The sequence below is a fragment of the Daktulosphaira vitifoliae genome, unplaced genomic scaffold (assembly GCF_025091365.1).
Source record: "Daktulosphaira vitifoliae isolate Bord-2020 unplaced genomic scaffold, ASM2509136v1 Scaffold_3, whole genome shotgun sequence".
NCBI classification, from domain to species: Eukaryota; Metazoa; Arthropoda; class Insecta; order Hemiptera; family Phylloxeridae; genus Daktulosphaira; species Daktulosphaira vitifoliae.
Genome location: NW_026099574.1, coordinates 2,683,718 through 2,708,773, shown reverse-complemented (window position 1 = coordinate 2,708,773; position 25,056 = coordinate 2,683,718). Strand labels below are relative to the sequence as shown.

The 25,056-nt window shown below is 24.2% G+C and overlaps 1 protein-coding gene and 1 long non-coding RNA gene across 5 annotated transcripts in view; one reads left to right on the top strand and one right to left on the bottom strand.

Moving 5' to 3' along the window:
• LOC126902243 (inositol-trisphosphate 3-kinase homolog) overlaps positions 1 to 25,056 on the top strand; it is a 57,642-nt gene that overhangs the window by 16,080 nt on the left and 16,506 nt on the right. The window contains exon 2 of one of the 4 annotated variants that reach the window (XM_050679311.1): positions 18,162 to 18,286. The exons of the other annotated variants lie outside the window; for them this stretch is intronic. Within the exon in view, the coding sequence (XP_050535268.1) occupies positions 18,281 to 18,286 (6 nt within the window). The 5' untranslated portion in view covers positions 18,162 to 18,280. The remainder of the gene's footprint in view (positions 1 to 18,161; positions 18,287 to 25,056) is intronic. 4 annotated transcript variants of the gene reach the window in all.
• Positions 18,028 to 18,688, bottom strand: LOC126902248 (uncharacterized). The gene is made up of 2 exons (XR_007703176.1): positions 18,377 to 18,688; positions 18,028 to 18,298 (listed from the first exon to the last, which is right to left on the bottom strand). It is a non-coding gene; the product is annotated as an uncharacterized LOC126902248 (long non-coding RNA).

The window sequence follows — 25,056 nt, the reverse complement described above, 5'->3', positions numbered from 1 at the left end:
TGAAATTAAATTTTGATTTTATTTTAATATTTTTTGTAAATATTACTTTGTGAACTCAAGAATTTTTTTTGCCACTCAAATTTGTAAATAACTATATTTGATTTTGTATCTTAAGAATTCTATTAAATTATATTCATATTTAGACAAATATCTATTTTTTTTTTACACAAAAAATGGTAAGTTATTCTCTAAACATTGTTTTAAACATACTGACCACTATAAGTTGTTCAAATGTATTAGAATTCAATATAAATATAAAGTTGGCATTAGTTAGTATAATTTATAAAAAATAATAAATAAATCAAATTTATATTAAAGCAAAAATGTGTTTTTGTACATATGTATTTTCTTTTAAATGTTGAACTTCAAATTAGATATACATACGCCTATTTTTTTTAAATTTAAATCAATAACTTTTAAAAAATAATCTTAATTAGATCTTTACTAACAAAATATGTAAATATTGAAAACACGTAGAAATTTAATATTTTGATATTTTCAAGTATCGCACCATTAAAATGTTAGTGTAGTAACCTAAAAAATTAGTATTTAGATAATGGAGTTTGAAATTTCAAGCAATTATTTTTTTTTATTTTTTTTTTTTTGTATCATTACTATTTGTTAATAGTAATCTAGTTAATTAGTTGAAATTTTCATATATTGTTGAGTAGTTTACTTACCGTTCGTCTTACAAAGCATCTTTTTTTTTTATTCGTACTGTCACGATTATAGATACTTATACATAGTAGGATATATTATTTAAATTTATTTGTTTTATCATTTATATTCATACATATAGTGATATTGATTAATTACAATAAAATTTAAAGTGTTAATAAATTTAATTATTTTTAATTAAGTAACAGACGAAAGGAATTTGATTACAAAAAAAATTAACACTAGATAGCGTGCGTTAATATGCTTTGGTAAAAAAATGTATTATTGATAGTTTTAACTAATATTTAAAAATCTATATGCAAGAATATCAGATTTCTGATGTGTTAAGATTTTGAGATTATTTACTATATTTAAAGTTTATCGTACACAAGTAATTGCATAAAATAATATATATAAATATATCTAGTTACACTTGTTTTTGGAGTTAAAAAGTGTACAATTTTCAATTACTTTATTTCAAATTTGATACTATTTTATTCTACAAATTTAAATGTTACAATATCATTTTAAATTAAAAATTATTGCAACTTATGCAATAAAAAAATTTACATGGTGACATTTTCTTAGATTAATTTATCATTAGACAGGTATTTAAATATTACATTGACACAACTGTCAACTTTTTTTGATTAAGTATATAGAAGTATTCAATGTTTTATAATACTGAAACACATTTTCTATAATTTATGAAATGATTTTTATTTTCGTTAGTAATTTTTAGACGTTAACATATGTTTTTAGACTATCAATTATATATTTCTCATATCCGATTTTTTTTTTTATAAATTTTGTTTACTTAAACATAGATAAGATGCATTTTGTTTTCACGAAATACTTTTCATAAAGTCTTTTTAATGGGATTGTTATAGTTATAGTTATATTTAACTGTAATGTAAGAATAATTTCATCAATATTCTACAAATTTTGTAGCAGTATGAATCAAGTAGTATAAAATCTTATATTGAAAGTAATTTTGAAGTATTAGATGTCAAAATTGTGAAGACATTAAATTTTTTTCTATTCAAGCTTGTTTCAAAACCAAATAAGTCCATGATATTCTTTTTCAAAGTTAATGTATTTTAATGTTAGAGTTTATCTTGTTAATTGGTTAAAAATTAACATAATAAGATGAATTAAATTACATGCAAAACATTTACTATCAGTCTCTAATGTGCACTAAGCATATACTTGAAAATTTATTTAATGTAATATTTAAAATATTTTGAGAGATATAATTTGACCGTCTTTTATGTAGTGATTGCTACACTAGCTGGTTAATTATTAGCCTTATATGCTATCATAATTTATTTTTAAGCTGTAAGTAGTAGAGTTCTAGTCACATTAGTAAAGCCATAAAATTAAAAATACAAGGTTAGAATTTTCAAAATAATTGAATCTTTACCAAAATAGTTACTATAGAAACAATCATCATGGGTGGAAACAGTGAAAGATAACAAAGAATGGATAAGTCATCACACGTGTTCTTGAATAATTGTAGCGTATTATATATGTTAAATTCCAATAGATATTTCACATTAAAAAAAACGAGGCATAAATGATTTCTTATTTTAACTTGTTAAGTGAAAAAATTGAAATAATTTTTTTTTTTTCATAAGCACATTAAAAACAAAACGTATTAGTTGCCTGAAATACCTAGTGTTTTCCAGGTTACACTAATAAGACAAAAAAGTTAATTATTTTAAAGGAGGAAGCTTATTTATAACTTTTGTTGCCATCCAAAAAGACAAAATAAGCATAAAAAAATGTAACAAATTTTAATATCTTTTTATACGCTTATTTAGTAATTAGACAGAAAATAAACTGAATTTTAAAAAAAAAGGTGAACCGTTATCGTTCAGTATGTTTTCTTAGTCAAAACTCTAAGAGGTCCAATCCGTCCCTAGCTATGAAAGAATCTAATTAAAAATTTTTATTGTAGAAATAAGTATACGCTAAAAAAACTACTACCTTATACATTCAGTATGCTAAACATATAATTAATTTTGTATTTTTGTGTACATCATTTCCATTAGAATATAAAAATCTAATGATATTGTTATCTTTAATTTGGGACTCACAAGTTTCTTATAGATCGTACCTTATAGTTGTTTTTATGAAAAAACTATTGTACTTACCATTGTACTGCTTTATAAATATGAACTATAAAATTATATTTACTGGCGTACCTAAGATTTTTAAATGAGAGTGGAGTAATGTCAAAAAATATATATTAATGATCTTTTTTTTTGGTGAATTTTTTTCAAAATAGTTGGTTAAGCTTGATCAATTATAAGGCTCCGTTTTTAGTTTCATGAATATAGGCCACTGTTTTAAATAATTAATGACTATTTTCTAGTAAATTGGTATTTATTTTTATGATTAAAAGTTATTTTTCTTAATAGTGGGATATTTAGACATTCTTTTATAAAGGGCAATTCTTTAGGAGCGACTCAATATTTTCACTGGGGGTGTAATATCTTCAATATACTATATAATATTAGCTAGTTACTGGCCTATTAACTTTTATTAGCCGCTAATATAAGTCTAAGGAAAACGATTACTCTAAAGTCCCGACCCTTAAATGTCTAGGGTATATTAGAAAAATGTTATTAGGATTTATGTATTTATAAAATTTGTTTGGACACTTTTTGAGACACCAACTCCATGAAAATATATCATAGGTATATACAGTACCATAAGAACTTCTTTTCTGTTCTGGGGGAGTAATCCTCAAAACTAAAATCCTAATATATATTGACTAGGATTAAGAAAAATAAAAACGAAAATCTATTTATAATTGATGTACTCGAGTTGACTAAAATAAACTTTATAAAGTCTCAAACTCTAAATATATATATTATTCTGACTCAGGATTCTTGAGCCTTTATATTAATCTTTCTTAAATTGTTTAGTATCTAAACTTTGTCTAATGAATTTGAACTACCCATCTTACAATCCAAAATGGTATCATATAATCTCAATATAAGATAAAACCAATATTAAACTGAAACATTCTGATTGTTATCAGTTATAATGATTTATTTGTTTAAAATTAAAATAAATTTATTATTATATAAAAATTTTATTGTGCAGCAAAACTTGAAAAAGTCCTTGATATTTCCTGATTTTATGTGTTCATATTAACAGAGTTTTACATTATATTTTAGTTTGATAACTATGACGTAAATTAAATCATATTAAACATAACTCTAAATGAATAAAAATTATGTTATTTAATTAACAGGAAAAATAGTGCATTAAATACGGAAATGTTAAAATAGCAGGGATAACAGTGTTCAGTATTACTTTATGAACTATTATGTCTTTTGTGATATAATCAAGCATATAATTCGTCTTTTTAATTTATAAGATGGAATTTTTTATACGTAGAACTAACTTATTTTTCAAGTAAATGTTTCATCAGTGTTTCATTACTTTCTGACAGAAAGTTTCTGTCATTCAAAATGAAATTATTCATAAATTCATTTCATAAATGATGTGACAATTAGTTAATTACAATTATTATTGTATCAAAAACCAAACAAATATTATATAAATATACCGTTAAAAATTTTGCTTAGTTTCTTTAACCTAATCATTTACAATTAGTATCAATAAATAAACCGTGTTTGCAAAAATGATATATATTACTCGTCTGATAAAAATTGTAGGTTTTAGTAAAGTATTTGGAGTATCAAACTTTTAATCAAGACAAAAGTTTTCTTTAATGTTCTGCGTTTTGAAAATATATTATATACAATAAATTGTAGAGATAAATCTTTTCGATTTTACAAAATGAAGTGAAGTTTTTTCTTTGGCTAAAAATTATTATTATTTTTAATAATTCTTTTAGACGGCCCGTCATATTTTTTTTGTAGAAAAAGACCCTAAAAATAGCTATTTTAAAATGTTGAAAAATTAAAAAACAAAAAAATTTGATTTATTTTTTCTTACAAGAGACAAATAATATAAAAAATTCTTATAACGTAGTTCAAAATTGTAAATATTATCTCAAAAACAAAGTAACATAATATATAACGGGATATAGAGTTTGTTAAATTAGGCTGTTACACTCTGTATAATATGCTCTCTAAATTAAAAAAATGTTTTAGTTTAACAATTAAACTTATAATAATTAATAATTTTTAATAAGAAAAACTATGTTGGTTGTAGAATAAATATCTTATCTGAAGTAAATGTTTTCTTCTTCAATTATCAAAAAAAAGTTCATAATGTTGGTACAGATGTCCCTGAAGTATTATAGAATTTTCAACTGGATTCATTTTTTTACTTTTTCAGTTGCAGCCGCTAAGGTTATACGTGTTTTTATGAGCTCGGCGATTTTCGTTAGTTTAAAAAAAATAAATCAAAGTATTTGTTTCAAATTTTGTGAAAATGAAATGTAATAATGTGTGTGAAATATTAACAAAGGTCTATGGTGAGTCTGCCATGAGTAAAACAAAGGTTTACGAGTAGTATAAGCGTTTCCAAGATGGCCGTGAAGAGACGTTGAAAATGACGAACGTCTCAGCACATCAACAACCGGTGGAAAAAGTAAAATATATGGTTATGAACGATTACCGAATCCCAATCAGAGAAGTCCCTGATGATGTTAAAATATCGATTAGCTCATGACATGAAATTTTTTCGAATGTTTTGAGTATGAAACGCGTAGTAGCAAAATGGATTCCAAAATTTTTGAATTTTGAACAAAAACAGCGGCGATAGGAATTACTGTAATGTGTTATAACAGTTGACGTAACATTGGTTTATGTATACGACGTCGAAACTAAGACTCAATCGTTCCAGTGGAGGCATTCTAAATCGCTAAGACTGAAAATGGATTGACAAGTGCGACCTAACCTGAAGGTTATGCTCACTGCGTTTTTCTATATTAATGGCATAGAGCATCATGAATTCTTGCTATGAGGTAAACGGTCAATAGGCAGTACTACCTACGACTTATTGCAAAACAATTCATGGCTTTTACATCATGATAGTGCACCTCCCTACACTTAATTGCTGGTTCGTGAATTTTTAGCCAAAAACAATACTGTAACGATGCTCCAGACATTGCTTCGTGTGATTTTTTTTTATTTCCAAAATACAAGAGAACCTTAAAGGGCCTTTGTTTTATAAGCATAAATGACATTAAAAGCTCATCGCTGAATGAAGGCTATCTCAAAAATCGAGTTTGAGAAGTTTTTCGAAGATTGGCACAAGAACATAATATCTAATAGGTACTTTTTCGAAGGCAGCAAAATTAATGTAGACGAATAAATAAATATCTTTTTTTAAAAACGAAAATTCATTTTATTTTCTGAACACACCTCGTAAAACAAAAAGTTTAGTTAAATTTAAATATATGTTATCTATATAATAACAATTTTTGTGTTTCAATATTTGTTAAATAGTTTAATAGATCATAAAACAAATTCCTCTATATAATTTTAATAAAATCAACAACTTAAATATAATAATGTAACAATATCTTATTATAAAACATTAAAAAATTAACTAATATTGGTAAAATATTATAATATGTCAATTCGTATCCAGCAGTCTATATCACAAATTTCGTATTGATTTTTGGCAGAAGGAAATAAAATTTGAAAATTTAATAATAGTTAAAGTTCCAGAAAAGTTTTTTTATCATTTTCATAGAAGGTAAAATAACAAAATAAATATTCTTATTTAATTTATTATAATTATAAAAAAAGAATTTTTCCTTTTTTCTTCTAGATTTAAATTAAATTTATAACCAGTTGGGTCGGGGTTGGAATCCCCCTTTTATTGGACTTTTCTTAAATAACATCAATGCAGAGAAAAAAAGTTTGGTAAGCAAAAAAAAAAGGTAATAACGTCTGATTGTAGTTATTGTTACCCCGAAAAAAAACTTATTGTAAAAATAATTTTTTTCTTGTTTATATTATTGACTACATAAAAATTCATAAAAAGGAAAATGTTCTGAACATGTTATTCATCATTTTTTTTATTATAAAATATAATTAACTAGACAACCGAAATTATGTTAAAAAAATATTAAGAGAATTTTAAAATCTTGAGTATACCAATGTACAAAGATGTTAATCAAAATAATTATAGATGTTTTAATAATTTCTTATCAAAAATATTTTTACTGAAATTTTTATTTGAATATTAAGACGAATATCGAGCTGAATACAATTCATTTTATACTTTGTTCAAATTAAACTTAAACTAACTACTAGTTTACATTCACGAGTATGATGCATACAATACGTTAATTTAAGTCACGTTTAATTATTGAAGTATTTAGGCATATTAAAAATAATCTATTTTATTATTATACCAATGATATGTTCTTGTGTTTGCTTACTGTTGTACGTCAGTTGTTATCTTACAAAAAAAATATTTAACCTAAAATCTATACAAATATATTTTCTGAGTTTATTTTATTTGAATTAACTGTCTGTTTACTTCGATAGAAGTCTGAAGTACGTCATATATAAACAAGTTTTGTAACTGTAGCAATTATAGGACACGCAAAAGTCTCGAAATATTGGTAATAGTATTATCATTGAGTATAGGTAGTATTGATATACTATCTATAATCAATGATAGTCTAATAGTCTTTTTTTAATCAACAGTCATTATTCATCAAATGTAAATTTTTACTGAATTAAAAAAATTTCCAATAAAAATTAATTGCTACATTAATAATTTTTGTTGTCATTGTACATAGCTATTACAATAAGCTAAAATATAGAAATACTTGATATTAATATCTCTTATATTCTATTGAAATAAAATATAAGGATACAAGTTTTAACTAATTTTTAAAAATGTAATTAATTTATGCCTATTAAGTTTTCTCATTGAATAATTATTTAAAAATACTTCTGTAATTTCCAACGGTTTTACTTATGAATCATTTTTAACATAAATCACGAATTTTTAAGATATTTTAATAGAATACTGAGGTTGCTATTAATCTATCACCGCATTAGTAATTTAAATTATGGTTGACCATTGTAGTTTTTAAAAACACTACTTTTATTATTTTCTATGCCTTCAGCAAATTACAGGTGCTGATCCCTAAGTAGTCCTGCGCGATAGTTAGTTGTTATATTCTTTAGTCGATAGTACTAAATAATCGATGTATCCAATTAATCGATTTACTCGACAAAATGGAATATACCAATAGTCTTATTAATACATTTATATACTCATAGTATTTAAAAACATTGATATATATATATATATGAATAATGAAGCAATATGTCAACTATATGTACGCCAGAGGATTATTTAAGGTAAGACGAAGGGTATGTATCTCTCCTCCATTGACTGAGTCATTGGTAATATTTTATGAAGAAACGTAGTTAGTAATGTAATGTATGATAGATTAAAAATTTACTTTTTTTTGGTAATCGATGATAACATGAGTTTATTAAGAAAAATATTATATTGAACAAAATTTAATGTCCCAAAAAGTTGTCCTATAAACATTAGCACTTATTACTAATTAATACGTTTAATTTAATCTTTTTGAAATGTTCAATGCGTAAATAAATACGCTGATATTTTATACTTTATGTTGATATGCCTGATTTTAATTATAAATAATATTAAAATAAAAATCCAAACACAATGGAGATGTAGCATAAGGAACAAGTAAAGATGTTATTGTCCTAGTTTTCCCAAAACACACTAAGTCCAAAACTTGATAATAATTAAAAAATATATTATTAGTATCAAATATCCAAACTAAACATATAGACATACATACACTTCTTTGTATAAATGAAAATAAAATTAATCAAGGAATAAAGATATTAGATACTTCAGGAAAACATTATAAAAAGTGTACAATTTTAATAAACTTATTCTCAAAAAAAAAAAAACATTATTAGACTTAATGTGTTTTGTGTGAACGGGACGACATTTAACACAATTAATATCATTATTACAAAAACGATTCCATACGTAACTTATAAATTTAAAAAAACGATAGCACAGTGGGGTTGTTGCACAGTATGGACGTGGTATAGTTGGGACAAGTATAGATGATATATCTGACAGTGATTATAATCACTATCATTAGAAACGCTGCGATGCAAATCTGTAGATAGTGTTTAATTTTAAGAAATTGGTTGATTATTCCAAAAGCAAAATAAACTCCAATTTTTGGTTCTACATCGACTGCCATTTGCGCATAGAAAATAGGAGGTCGGTAAAATTTTTTTTTGAACTTCTAATACATAAAATAAATTTTATTTTAATATATATTAAAAAGACGCAGTATTCACAAACATTTTCAAAATTGAAAAAGTTCTACTTTTTATACAATTTTTCATCTTTTCAAAAATTCAAAAGTTTTTCTTAACTTTGAAGAGGTAATATAATCAAAATAAGTATAAATTTATATTTATATTAGGTTCATGTAAATTTTATATTTGTTGGTGGACTTGTTACTATGGCAAACTCTTATAAGGTCTTTTAAAGTAAAATTTGAACACAAAAATAGCATTTTTTTTAACTACAGCAGCCATTTGTATAAAGAAGATAAATCGTCGGGTCAACTTTTTTTTTTAATTTATAGTACATTACATAAGCTTTAATTTGACATATGTTTTTAGGACGCAGTATTTCCGGAACACCTTTAAAACTTAAGTTGAAAAAGTTACTATTTTGAATCCCCTCTGTAGGCAGGTACAGGGTCAGATTATCATAAAATTTATATCAAATGAAAAGGAAATATGTATGGTGCTTATATAAAAAAAATATTTTGGATAATTCATTTTTCATAAAGTTATAACAGTTTTAAGTACTAAAATAACATTGATTTATATTATATATACTAAATAATGATTAATTATAATTTATAATCGCTTTTTGATAATTATAAAAAACCGTTCCCCGAGAAATTATCTAAGGGTGTTTCAATTGTTATTTTAGTACTGATAATATTATATTACGTATGTAACCAAAAATTTAGGTGAGTATTATCTCAAAAAAATGAGTCCGTAAAAAATAATATTTATTTATATTTAATCTGTTTTTCATTTTATGAAAACAATAAGACAGTAAATATTTTATGATTTCTGTTTATAGAGGAATATTTAAAACCACATAACATCGTTATGCAAACTATTTTTTCATAATTAAACCGTTAAACAAACACGTTATAATTCTAAAAACAACCTAATTATGAATATTGTCTAATTAAAATATACTATGGATTGAGCTAATTTCTGTTAAGTACCAGGTTTTTATATATTTATAAGTTATTTTTGCAGCTTAAACTTCTTATGTATAATTATAATTTTAAAGAAGGAAAAACAATTGTCACGTGCAATCAACTTGAGTTTATTTATCAAACTCATAATAGAAAATTACATTATTAAATTTATTTCATCGAGTTACATCATTAGATGATACTTTTACAGTCAAGAACTTGTCAAGTTTTTGTTATTAAACTTCTAATTTAGTAATTAGATTGAACCATTTAATAATATTGTACTTTTATGAAATTGTATTTAGTGTTATAAAATTATTATATTATAATTTGAAATTATTTGTAAATTTTTTTTTTTTTTTTTGGTTTCCAATGAATAAAAACGGTATTCTGGGTGATTTATTGAAAAATATAAAATCAAGATGTTTTAGTTCTTAAAAATTAGGTCGATATAGCAATTTAATTATAGAGAGAGTAAAATTACAAAAATAATATTAATATAATAAGAATTTATAGGAGTAAAAAACTATATAATAAAATTTAATAATAAAATATGTCAGCATAATTTATTCAATCATTCAAATGGTGTGGGAAAAGTATCAATAGAAGATAATTATAGTTAACAGGTGTATAAATAAAGTGGAAGTTAAGATCATTCATAAGTTAGCCTAGACTTAGAAACTAATATTATGAATTGTATAAAAAAAAATGTAGACTTTAACATACAATTTAATAATTTCCTCGAATAAGTAAACTTATTTGCGCAGTTATCCAATTTGATTCCTCGTACAAAGTATAAAGTTCCAGCCATTTTTTGAAGAGGTCAATGCGGCAAATACTATAGACTACTGGACTCTATTAATTTTTGTAGACTGATTGATTGAATAATAAACAATATCACGTTTAATAATCGGTACAATAATTGTAAAATTGTTTAACACGTGCCTGTATACCATTATTGCTGTTCTAATCCTCTTATTTTAGTGATGTTTTTCATGCTTTCAAGTATTCTATCATTTTACGTATAACAGAAGTTTGTTTGATTTAATAAACGGAATGGTTGTAATTTCCGTTACATCAATAAAGTAATAGTGGATATTCGTTTTTTGCGTGTTATTAATCACGTATTATAACTTAACGACATTTGTAATGGTTTTTAAAATACGACCGATTCTGCTACGTATTATTTATTATTACATAGGGTATTTTACAGGGTGAACTTCTATTCCAGCTAAAAATTTAGGTCAGTATGAACAGCTAATAAAACTTCAGGATGACATCACATTAATTAAATGACGTACTAAAAAAAAGTAGTTACATCAGTCTCATGTAATCAACTTATTTCAACGATACAAGCGAAAGTTGATAGTTCTTTTAAATCGTTACTATACTATCCATTTGAAAACGTCAATAGAATATGTAAAGAACGTCATTAATTTTGTAGAATAATTTTAAGGTTCTCAGAAAAAATCGTTTAAGACATTGTTTTTTTGTGTAATGTTTAGTTGAAAGTTGATATGTAACGTGTAGTCGCAATAGAATATTATTTGGAGTGTAAAAACATAATGTACCCATGTAAATAATGAAGATGAGTCGCTGGTAAATCATAACATTTGTGTGATTCATTGGCAATCAATGTTACATTTCAATATGACATGACCCGAAAACACGTGTTGTAATTTTTATTGATGTATTAAAGAAACCGTATTTCTATAGTATAATGCATTTAATCTAAATGTTCAATCTTTTCTCTGCTAAACCTTAACATTCTTATATTTGAAAGTAAGCATAAGTACTTTTTCGTGGTAATATCAAAAATTAATATTAAACTTTTTAATATTTTGTTTTCATAGTTTTTACCTCGTTAGGTAATTAAAGTTCTATTCAAACAGTTATATTTTATCGCTATTGTAAAACAGTGATACCCGTAATATTAAAATAATATAGATTTTATAAATTTTAAACAGAATAATTCTGCTTAAATTTTTTTTTAATATATATTTAATTTAATATTGTCGTATATTTTCACATAAAATTAAGCTTTCTAGATTTTAATTTAAAAATGAACCATCAATTTACGTCTTATTAACTCTTTGATATTCGTAGTGAAAACATTTGTATTGTCTATACCTGTGTTAAGTGTACTTGAAAAAACAAGGATAACTAAGAAAAGTTTGTAAATAATAGTTATTTACAAACTATCCTTGTATTTGTATACTCATATATAGTTATTAAGTCTTTTGAGTTAAAATTAATCAACATCAAAATAAATCCAGTAATATTTGAATACAGTAGTCTAGTCTAATCTCTAGCTATATACTAATAATTTCTATATTTCTAAAAAATAATGATAAATTTAAATTGTTATCAAGGTTTTTATTTTTTAGGCCTCAAATGTTCAATTTACCACACGACGCGTCGTGTTAGGTTTTCATTGTTATTTTAGTATTTCGAAGAAAACATTCTAAAACGCAGATTATGCTTACGTCATAGGCAAAGTTTAAGCAAGCTCTTTTTATCGTAAAATCATATATATTTCTAAATTGATGGCAATAACTGATAATGGTTGAATATTTAAATCAGTCATACTTAATTTTCTATTAATAATTGACGGAAAATTATGAGTTATTCTTGAAATGGCATCTTATACTTATTAAAAACGCGAGTACACTTGTAAAAATTGTTGGTCTGATTTGACAATTTAATGTCAGTCTCGAGCATTTGAATTAAAATTATGGTAATATCAATTTGTCGACATGTAGAGATGGCAAAAAAATATGTATACATATATTTATACTTATTGTAATATTATCTTTTAATGTTTGAATGACGTCAAACGACAAAACATAATACAGTTGTCTTTAGTGATTCGATCAGTCATTGAGTGTAGTAATAGTTTTTCCTTACCCTCGTGGAATTGTCTATACTATTCAAAATTTTTCTACTTTGTTGTAGCGCCGTGTCGCCAATGACGTTACTCAAATAAGTTATTTATTTGGTTAGGTTGGGTGATGGACGAGAATAAAGATATGACAATTTAACACAAGTATAAAAGTGAAACTATTGTGTGACAATATTGTATTAATATGTAAACCAATGAAAAATAATTCTCGTAAATTTAGTGTGTATGCTTTATAATGCACGTCTACCACGTAAAACCCTGACCGACGTAGGTCTGACGTATTTTTGAGTCGTATGAACAGATAATGTAATTCCGTCAAATTTATTTACACAGTTAATTATTTTAATTCGTATTTGAAAACAAATATTTTAGAAATTCTCTTTATGCTAAAACTTATCACTTTTTGATTTATTGCTACAAAGTGCTTAAATTATAATCGTTGTCATTTTGACACCAATTTTGCATTTTTATGGCTTTCTTAGTTCATTGCTCAATTAGTTACAAAAATATCATTATTTCTTATCTCAGTGATGAAATGAGTTTAGCGTATTTGAATTAATTCTTAGTTTATTAAATAAGCTTAATGTCATGAGTTGGGTTTATCTTTAATAAGAGGTAAACCGATATGAATATGATGTTTTATAAATCATTTTTTAATCAACAGTTTAAATTTTAACTTATATATATATATTTAATTCAATAATAATGCGAGAAAATTTTCTCATTTACATCAGTTATTTTTATTTTTTACATAGTTATTAAATTGCTGAATAATATTGATTTCATTACTTTAACATTGAGTTCGATGAGTTTTATTACCGACAAAAAAACTGAATACTTTTTGGGGTATTTTAGCTTTATAACCAGATTTTTGGTGACGTATAGGTGGAAAATACGTATCCCCGTCTGTAGTCAAGCTCTGGGGACGTCGACCCGACTGTCTTTACCGCGTCAGAACGGACCTTGGGCATAAGAACATTCTTTTAAAATACCAAGTAGTCACTTTTTGTGTCATCGGTCGCTTACCTCATGCAGGTGGTCAGCCGACGACCATTGACTTGGTTAAAAAAAAAAAAGTATACCTATCAGTATAACTTCAATACTTTTTTTCCTGTTATAAAATGCTAACTATTGATTTTTTTAAAAATTTCATTGTGGAGAGCTTGTAAATTTTTCAAACTTCTAGTTTATTCTCATGTAATGTCTCAGACTTTAGTATTATTAATATAATATATAATCAAGCCATAGTTGGATAAAGACGACAAGTCATATATAGTTACTTTTGTGAATCAAATAATAAACAACACGTCTTATAAACATAGTACGTTAAGTTTTTTACCAAACTCTGTTAGAAGAAAACTTGATAATGAATTTGGATTTATTATTGTTATCCAATCGATCCTACACAAAATTGTTCACATAACTTGTATGATATATCAGTATTTTTGGTTTATAATATATACAAAAAATATTTAAAATTGTCTTAAACCTCTTTTACAAGTACCTTGGTGTTCTTGTAAAATTTATTATAGTGTTATCCAAAAATAAAGATCTCTCTTTATTTTACATAGTGTCATTCAAATATTAATAAAACAGCGAGTACAATAACTCATACATATATATTTATATGAGTTAGTGTATTCTAATCCATAGATATGGTTATTTTATAGTATTTTTCTACATTGTTTTGTCAATATTTAATTAATTAATGACTATACATATTCGTCTGAAATAAACGAAACGTTTAAAATGCTATAGACGTAAAAACAGTTTTTAGTAGTATTAAACTACAAAATCCATATTTTCATTAAAAGTCAATTTTTTTAAATTTCATATTTGGTAAGTTTGGCCTAGTATATAAAAAGCTTGTGTTTGTATATTTAGCTTGGTTTTAGATTTATGAAATTATGAACAATGTACGTCATTGTGTAGCGAGATAAATTTCATGACGTCTTTTAATTGGTTATTTAAAATAATAATCATAACTATTTAACTAAGAATGTTTTTTTTTAAATCTCTAGGCATTAATACATTTTATTATGAGTAAATTTGTAAAATAGGTAAAATAATTATAAATTTCTGTGTATAAATAAATTTAAACGGTTGTTGTTTTGATGTAAGTTTAGTACAAAACGTATTTTTAACAACAAACAAACGTGTTATCCACACATTATTAATCTTCAACTTGTAAGACATGAATATGAGAAAAATAAATAAAGTGTAAATATTAATGAAATAAATTTCAACAAAAATAGAAGCGATTTAAAAGAACAATTGTGTTTATTTAGTAGTAATTACTGGTTTAGGAAGTCAAAGATTTCATAGTAAAGTTAAAAAAAATTTTTGAACGTATTTTTTTTCCTAGTTAATTAATTTGAATTGTTCTTAGTAAACACTATTTAAAACTACATTGATGTCAATTATTAAATGGTTAAAATTCTTATATTCTATAAAAAAAAACTAAAGATGATTACTAATAATTTAATATGTAGACACGTGGGTTAGCGGATTAATTCTGTATCTGAAATTATTGACATTTGAAAAGTGATGATTCATTATTGATAATCAGAAAAAGTTATTAAGTAAAACTAAAATTACGACTTCTAAAATTTAGGGTTTTTTTCTGGTCTTTCTCGATATCTCAACAACCAATTCGCTGTTCTTATTTAGGATGAATATTGGCTGGTAATTTACATGAGCAGAGTGATATAACTATTTAGTACATATGAATTAAACAAAAAACTATTTCAATATTCTTTTTAAAAAAAATATTTTAGTCTAGTTAAAGAAGTAGTAATTTATGTGTAACATTAATTTTTTATTTGGAAAAGTAGTTGAAATTTTGATTCAACTTTTCTAAATATCTTAAAAGCAATTTTTTTACAAAACAAAAATGATGAATTAATAAATAATATTTGTTGCGAATCTTCTATAAATTTCAAGCATTTTGGCATTAAAAGGATCACATGGGATAGATATAGCTTATCTAATAAAATATGGCGCATACAACTTTCGCCACTAGAAATTTTTTTAGTATATAAGTACGATTTTAAATAATTTATAATTATTCTTTTTTTTTTTTCTTATAAAATTACTAAATAGTTTTTTGTTGTCATTCTTGAATTTTAACAAATAATAACAATATTTAGCATAATAATAATAATAAAATTTATTTTAAGATTTGAAGACAACCATTTTATAGATAAGTTTTAAAGAAAAATTTTAATACCAAAAACTCTTATTTTAATTCAGTAGTTACGTTTATACAGCATTTTAAAGTTTGTTAAATTTTAATTTTTTTTACAGTTTTCCTATGGTAACAAATGTTTGTCGATATTATATTAAGTAATTACTTATTACGTTATTTACGTACGCGATTTCTTTTCTATGAAAAAATAAGCAATAGTATAATTAAAAGATTATTAAAAAAATTATAGAAACATCGTCTGAAACATTGAGTTTTTAATTAATTAAACTCATATATGATAAATTTAAACGTGAATAATAGTGAATAAGTGCATTTATTATCAAATCTCCTAACAAGGAATATCCAATAATAAAATATGATTACAATGATAGAATCACGCAAATTAATAATTGTTATCACTTTTAACTTGGCTAACCAACTGAACACTCGTAGTTGACATACGATAATGATTCATTTTTTGTAATAAAGATAAGAGATAATCATTTTGTATAAAGCGCATTAAACGTTATTATTATTCATGGAAAAGAAATCACATACTGTTACCAGTGAATAATGTTATAAGACAGTGTTTACATCCGTCCTTTACATAATATGGACATTTGATATCGTAGGAAAATTGTAAAAAAATTCAAAATTTAATATACTTAAAAATGCTGTATAAACATAACTACTGAATGAAAATAAGAGTTTTTGTTATCAACATTTTTGTTTAAAACTTATCAATAAAATGGCTATCTTCAAATCTTAAAATAAATTAAAAAAAAAAAATTAATTTTAAAAATATTTTTTGTAATTGCGAAAAATAACATAAAACATATTTTAAATATAGTTTTATATTGTAAAAATTGATTTAAAAAAAGTATAAAATGTTATGCAGATCATAAGTTATATGAGTTGTCAGTTAGATCTGTTCCACTCAGTATATTGGTTATAATATTGAACCGACTGGAATAACTACCTTTATTTCAGACATTCAGTAACAACAAATGATGCCTATACTATATATTATAACTATACTTAGTTTTACACTTATTAATCCTTTAAGAATACATTACCTTAATCGCATCGATATCCTTAAAATGTTTTATATGTATTCCTCTATCATGTTCAATTTTTCTTCAGACAAGTAATACCAACATTCTAAAGCATTTGTGTTCATCATAACAAAATAATTGTTTACATTCTTCATTAATAAATAAGGGCCCGGAAGCATCAACCAGACATTACATTAGCCAGTAAACAATTTTGTAGTAAATAAAGATTTTTTTTCTGACGTAGTCTTATAAACAGCTGTTACTACCCATTTATTATTTTCAATATTTATATATGTTTTATTTAAAGGTATATCTTTGAATTCTAAAGAATTCGAATAGTCATAGGTCAGTCATACTGTAAATTTTATTGTTAATTTATGTCATTAATGCTAATTTTATGCAATTCATTATATTATCATTTAACATTTAATGTAACCTAGTAATATTACGTATAAATTCACTATACAGTTTTATAATATATATGTGTACAAATGTGTTATATGGCCATAATTTTTTTGTTTATGACGTCAGTCAACTATTGCAGAGTTTTAGAGAGTTCCAAATGACCTATCCGTTTTAAAATTTAGTATATTATATATTTCCGAATTTAATGACTAATGTGATATAATTTAAATATATTTTATTAACACAATCTGTAAAGTATAGCTGTGTATGACCAGCTATATCAAGGCAGTTATATGTAAAAAAAAAATTTCTTTTGTCTCAAAATTACTATAATAATTTAAATTATATTTAGAATTAAAAGTAATTATAACTTAATTTCTAATTAATTATCTTGTGAATAACCCGCATGATCACAATATAATAATTAAATTTATTTTCTTTATAATTTATGTTTTATGATGTGTATTTAACACAGTGTAAATATGTCTCGCTAGAAGATATAATGTAAATATAACCTACACATCTAATAAATATATTTGTCACAAAAATAGCCGCAGGATCAGTAATAAATAAAATTAAACAATATGTAAATAATTTTATTTTTCATAGTCTAAAAAACAACATTAAAATCTACAAGTTCGTCTTTGACGTACGTTCAGTCTGTTTATATTAGGATTTCGATTAAATTTTATAATCATAAAAATCATATTCCAGGATATTTTATTGTCCATTTGGTTTGTCATTGAAAGAAAAAAGAAGGTTTACTCATCAATGTATGGAAATGATTGAATAATTCAATAAAAATATAAATATAAACATTAAATATAAATTTCATGCATGTAAGTATTTTCCTATCAAAAAGGTACATTATTAAAGTAAAATTTCTTAAATATGTTTTAACAATTACGTTAATTTGCTATGTTTCTTACCCATAACAAAGTTGATAATTCTGAAGATCATTCATTCGATGAAAGTTTCTTCCTACAGTCAACAACATAATTGTAAATATTAATTATATAACACGAGAGGTAATTTTTATGCGGTATACTAACTTTTTGGACATGGCTTGTTTGTTTAATCAGAAACCACAAATGTACAATTTTTTATTAATTCACTTTTGTATGCATAAGATTACTTAAATTGGCCATTAAATGCTACCTATATTGTTGATGCATTACAACAGTTTTAATGGTAAAATCTAACTTACTCAGTTAACTAAATACAATTATTTTTATGCATCTTTGTTCATATTTTTAAGGATAATTTTATATACTTAGTGTTCAGTGTATATAGTCATATACAATTTTAACTTAATGAATTGATAGTAATGAACATTTGATGTAATAATATATTATTATATCTATGAAAATTACTATATTACAACTAATTAAATAAACATTGTTTCTAATGAACTTTAATTTAATATTGAAAAGCTATTTAAATAAAATTAGTAGAGTATTTTTGTAAATAAAAGCTAAAATGACATAATTTTTATTAAACAAGTTAATTATGTTTTTAACTAAATTTAAAATAAAATGAATAAACTTGTAAATACTAATTTTATAAACAAATTGTACAGACAGTGCCATAGATAGATAAATAAATTTTGAACTTATGAAAACTATTTAAAATGAAATTATTTTTTATGTATCTTTGAACGTCAACGTATTTTCCTCTTTTGTTTACACGAGTTCGTTATTTATATTAATCTATTCGTTTGTTTTTAATTAAAATAAGTAGGGTATATCTTGAATTAATAAATGAATTATTTAAAATTGAAGTCAATAGGCCACTTTTTATCGTTAAAATGTTAAAGGATAATAGGGGGACAATAATATTATACAGATTATACAAAACTTTAAAATGAATCCAATCGGTAGTATAAACCAGTAGTCATAATTTTTTATTAAATAAATATGTATGGGAATAATTATTAGCTAATATATTTTGTAAACAAATATAAACTTTTTTCTATAGTTTCTTCTATTTTAGACGGCAGTGTTATTTGAAATTATAAGTGTTCCAAGTTTGTGCAACTTTGCCGTAGATTTATATATAAATAGTAATGAAATATTTTTCGTTTTAGAGATGATTAAACTCCTAATTGCCTCCTCAACAATATAACAATATATTATTAAGTTCAAAAGTAAATTAATAAAGATTTTTACTTGTTGATGATGTGTACGAAATCACCTAACTAAATTTTACAATGCATATAACTTTGCACCCTATTCATGAGTATCAATGTATGAATGATTCATATTATTTTAATTGTTTATGTACTTCCCCATTACTTTCTCGATTTTTTTCATCAAATATTTTTCAATGTTTTAAACGAGGTGACTAATTTGACACTTTTTGTTGTACATGATAAGTACTTATTATAATATCACTGGTTAATGTTATTCAATTTTTACTTATTGTCCAGGAAAAAATCGTTATTTAAAAAACAATTTATTATAAATTTCTATTTAAATTAAGACTAATTAAAAAAAAAAAAATTAGAGGTGTTACAAATCGTGTTTAATCAATTAAAAAAGTTAATTATTTATATCACGTTACTATAATTGTTCACTCTGTAAACTAAACACGTAAACTTAATTTATCATATACGTCTATTTATTTTTTAACTATTTTTTATCATCAAAAGTATTAACTTTTACATGAATCAGTCTTTTTAATTAGTGTTTTTTGTTTGTATTTATTTATTAGTATTAATGTCTTTAATTACTACATGTATATAAGATGAATCTTTTAACGCTAGCCACTCGATTTCTATTTAAATAGTAATTATTTTTGTTTTTGTTACATATGTGTCTCCATTTTTATGTTATACAATATTTTTAGATCTATTTCTTATAGGGTTGTTAACTTTATGTTTTAAATAGCAACATACATATTTAACAAGCCTATAAAATAAAAAATGATCTAATTAATAAAATGATTGATCACTAACAACCGTTGGTCTAACACTTTGGAAGATATTCACAATTTTGCTCTTAGATCGGATAAGAAAAGCTGTTAAGAAATGACTAATGGCATAAATAGAAACATCTTCGCTTCGCTTCCAGTTTATATTTTAAAATATGTTCATAGCTTTCAAAATATTAGACCAAAAATTATTATTGACCAGTCTTAATAAGATAATTTTCTATTTTATAAGCTAGTTAAATATGTATGTTACCATTTAAAAATAAAGTTGATACTCCTACAAAATATAAAGGATGGACCTAAAAAATATTTTATAACATAAAAATGATGACACGTATGTAACTAACAATAACTAAAAATAATTTTTTTTCTGTTAAAATTATTTAATATATTAGAATGTTAAATAGTTTTATAATAATCAATATTATTAGATTAATTGCATAATGAAATTTTTACCTTACTTCAAATATAAATTTATATGAGATCATTGATTCAACAATTGTAGGGACAATACCTCCTTAAATAAAGCCCCAAATGACCGGGTGACTACTTTTTTGTTTATTTATTTGGAGTCCGAAAATTCTAGTAACGACAGTGTACTAAGCTAAATATGTATAGTTTATTAATCATATTAAGAAAAATTATAACTATAGTATTGATTGTGCGTAACCACTTATACAGTATTTTTGTAATACGAAATTAAATATCGTTATTGTTAATTATTAATTATGTGATTATTCATTCTGAGCTAACGATGTTTTGTTCATGACGTATATTCTTTTAACTGCCATTCGTTTATTGTCATCATTGCCTTTGATTTTTTTGATAATTAAGTTAACTTTAGGTCTGACAGAAGACTCTTTTATCATTGCTTAATAATAATTTGATACTATCAGTAAGATATTTAAATGCACTTTACAGATTGAGGATCCATTATGTTCGACAACTATTATACCAAGAAGATCTATTAAATTAAAATGATGGCTTCATTTAGCGCGTTGTCACATCGTTGTTTTTCTTTCTTAAGGAAAGATAACATATTTATTATATTTTGCGTTACACGTTTTTCCGTGAACGACGTGTCTTATCGATGGACAATACGATTGTCTGTCTATGTGGACTCTGACTAAGAGATGATAGTGTCAAGTAATTTTTAAGGCTCAAATCGGTGAACCTTCTATTTATCTGGTTAACAAATATATTACTTCAGGATCTCGATGAATCACTTTGTCCTCATTATTGTACATTAGTACGTCACGCGTTTTAACATTAATTGATACTGCGCCATATGCTTAACAGATAAAAACCTTTTTAAACATTAGCAGCTGATTAAAAAAAATTGCCTATTTGACTTTCTTGAAATATTTGCACATCATTCTAGAAAAGAGTAAATGATAAGATTTAAAGGCGCTATAAATTTAGATTATATGTATACAGAGTGCATTATACCTAATTGACAACGCTTATAACTTTTGATAAAATTATTATTATTATTTTTAATTTACAAAAATAGAATGCAGGTGGACTATGTGTTATAAATATACACCAGCTCGAGTTGTACCCAATCATGTTCCAAGTCTATTAAATTTATTAAAATACTTAAATAAACGAATACTTATCCTAAAATTGTTCTCGACTTTTTTTTGTAAGAAAAGGGCTAAAAATGGCTATTTTGATATTTTTTAAATTTTTATTATATTTTTCTTATTAGTAATAATTAATAAAAAAATATCCCTTAACGTAGTCTTAGAAAACAATAGTTATTAAAACATAATGATAATTGCATCAAAATTTATGTGTTGTCAATTAGGTATGAGACATTTTATCTAGTACACATAGGTATACACTATATTTTATAAAATATTGATTGGAATAAAATGTCATTAGATCTATCTTCAATGAAATTTAAATTAATTACGAAGACTATTTCAATCTTCTTTAAAATGTATATTGCTACATTTTTTTTTTTTTGTAATTATTATAGTCATTATTTGTATTATTATGATCATTTAAGTTATCTGAAACATGATGACGTATATTCATACTAATGATTCTCTCTTTTTAAATGACAATTATGTATGGTATTGCACAATATCTTTTATTTTTCCTTTAACCATTACGAAAATTATTCAATTATAATAATATACTTCCATAAAAAAAATCCAATAATATCTAATCTACTTGATTAGTATTTATTTAGTTTATTGAATCACTTATTGTGACAATTTCTTGCCACTTAATTCTTACTTATAAGTTTTCTTTATTTTTTGTTGTTTTTTATTTTATTAGTTCTCTTAGTTTTTATCAACTAATTATAATTTTTACTAATTCATTTATTTTTTGACCTTCAGTAATACGTATCAATCAACACCACTATTGTATCACTGTTAGACTAATATAATTAATGCGTCTAACTCGGCTCATGAAAGATCTACATCGGCAATTTTTTTCTAACACTAAGTAGTTGAAATGTATTTATAATTTATTACTTTCAAATTAATATTTTATAAGATAAGAAATGCGTACCTATGTTAAACTTTGCCCAAGATGTGCTTAAGTAATCCTTATAGCAAATCATTTAAGTGAAGTAACTTATCAATCAGATCAATTGTTTACTTAATGTTTTAATAAAATGTCTTCTTTAATCTTTATTGAAGTTTATGCACTTAAAATTTTTTCATTTTCAACGTATAATCAGATTATTTTATTATATTCTTTTAAATAAACATAGTATCCTCAGTAATTATAATTACTATTCCTAAAACCTAATTGTAGTTTTCTGAACTGGTTATTATGATACGTTATAGATTTCATTCTAACGATATAAAAAAAGTTAAGAACTAATTTTAACTAATTTTTACTCTATTCATATTTAATTATTTTTGCCGTACAGGGTTAAACTCTTATCCTTTCCCGAATACCATCAATGATTTTCATCACTTAAATATTTAGATAGTTCTAAATATTTTAATTTGTGAATTTATTATTATAAAAAATATAAAATCAATTTCATAGATATTTTTATAATTTTAATGTCTAGTTAAAAAGGAAAATGTTTTTAGCTAAAAAAAATAAATAACAATTAAATTATTGATAATAACATAAGATAAGCATTTGGTAAAAATAACGACATTATATCGATTGTATTCAAATAAGATTACTACTGAGGGCCTTAATCTAAGGCCTAAGAGTTAATTAAAACTGAATTTTTAATATCCTGGGTATAATGTAATCATTTACTATGTAGTATTGATTGAGTCATTGAACTGTTTTAGTATGTTAAGAACGGAGACAACTACTGAGTTCCAACTGTAATATTATTTCAACTTAATAAAATTGTTTTAATTTATGAATTGAAATCTATATTTTTTATCAATTTTAAGTATTAGTTATAATTAAATTATGCATTTTTGGAATAAGGTAAATACAAATAACACAATAATTTCGTTTAATTTATAAGAAAAATATTTTCAATTACTTACCAGAACTTAAATTTGGTATTTAGTGAGTAAATATTTTAATGTATAGATAAAAAAAATGTTAGATTTTTTACCAAAATTTAAAAAAAAAATGAAAATTTCCTCTATAATAGCTTGATTTGATGGTAAATGTTTTTAAGTACTTATTTATCTTAACATAGATGTTTTTTTAATTGTTTTTCTTAATTTTTTAACAGCTATAAGGTATAGTAGCGTTTTGAATTCTGACTAATGTCTATTGAATTTTAACTACCAATTAGCTTTTAAGTTAACACTAAATAGATTCATTTTAAATTAATGACGACATTTAATACTTAAGTAGGTACTAGTTTTTAGGTAACTGATTAAGATGCTCAAATGAACAATTAGTTAACTCAAAATTAAATTTACATCTAAAAGTATATCTACTTGAATTACTCAATCAGTTTAGCAGTTGATGAGGTTGTAGTGAGGTAATCCCTAATATTTCTAAAGATGACATGTGAAAGATAGTACTAACTAAATACATTTAAGTACAGTTAACTATTGAAATATTTTCTAAATGTTATCAAATTAAAACCGTGTGTTCGTAATTTATAAGTTCTATCAGTAGTGCAACATGAATATTAACTATTTTTTAACCGTCAACCTCGTAAATAAGAAATGTGCCACGTCTTTCTTTGTTAGTTCATTAATTAATAAATCGATCAGCCACTTAGTCTATCCGTTTGCTTGCTTTCTAGCTGTGACTCTTGAGAGTTCGTGCTCGTTTATAAAACCGAAGATAACAATAATGAATAACAGAATTTGATCGGATACAAACATCTAAGTGGGTTCAAGGTGTGTTATCTTTTCTCAGTCAATTACTGTCGTCCTTAAACGTTGTGATATCGTTACAAAGATAGTCGCATAAGTACAGGGTGTTGAAGTCAAACTTCATTGTATATCTGATTTCCTACGGAGTCAGCGAACACCTATAAATTACATGCATCCTTAACACTCCAACAATAGTTTTCGCCCACAAGTTATATTTGCTATTCGAGACGTTTGCAACGAAAACCTTCTACAATCAATCACCGCACCTGTTATGTAATTTTGCTTTGAAATAGATTATTTTTCTTTTTATTCCTCCGAAAGGGAGAACCTTGAGAACTACCGAATCTATCAATAGATAGCAGGCAGCAATATTGCTTGAAATTAACCTTCTAATGTCCACTCCA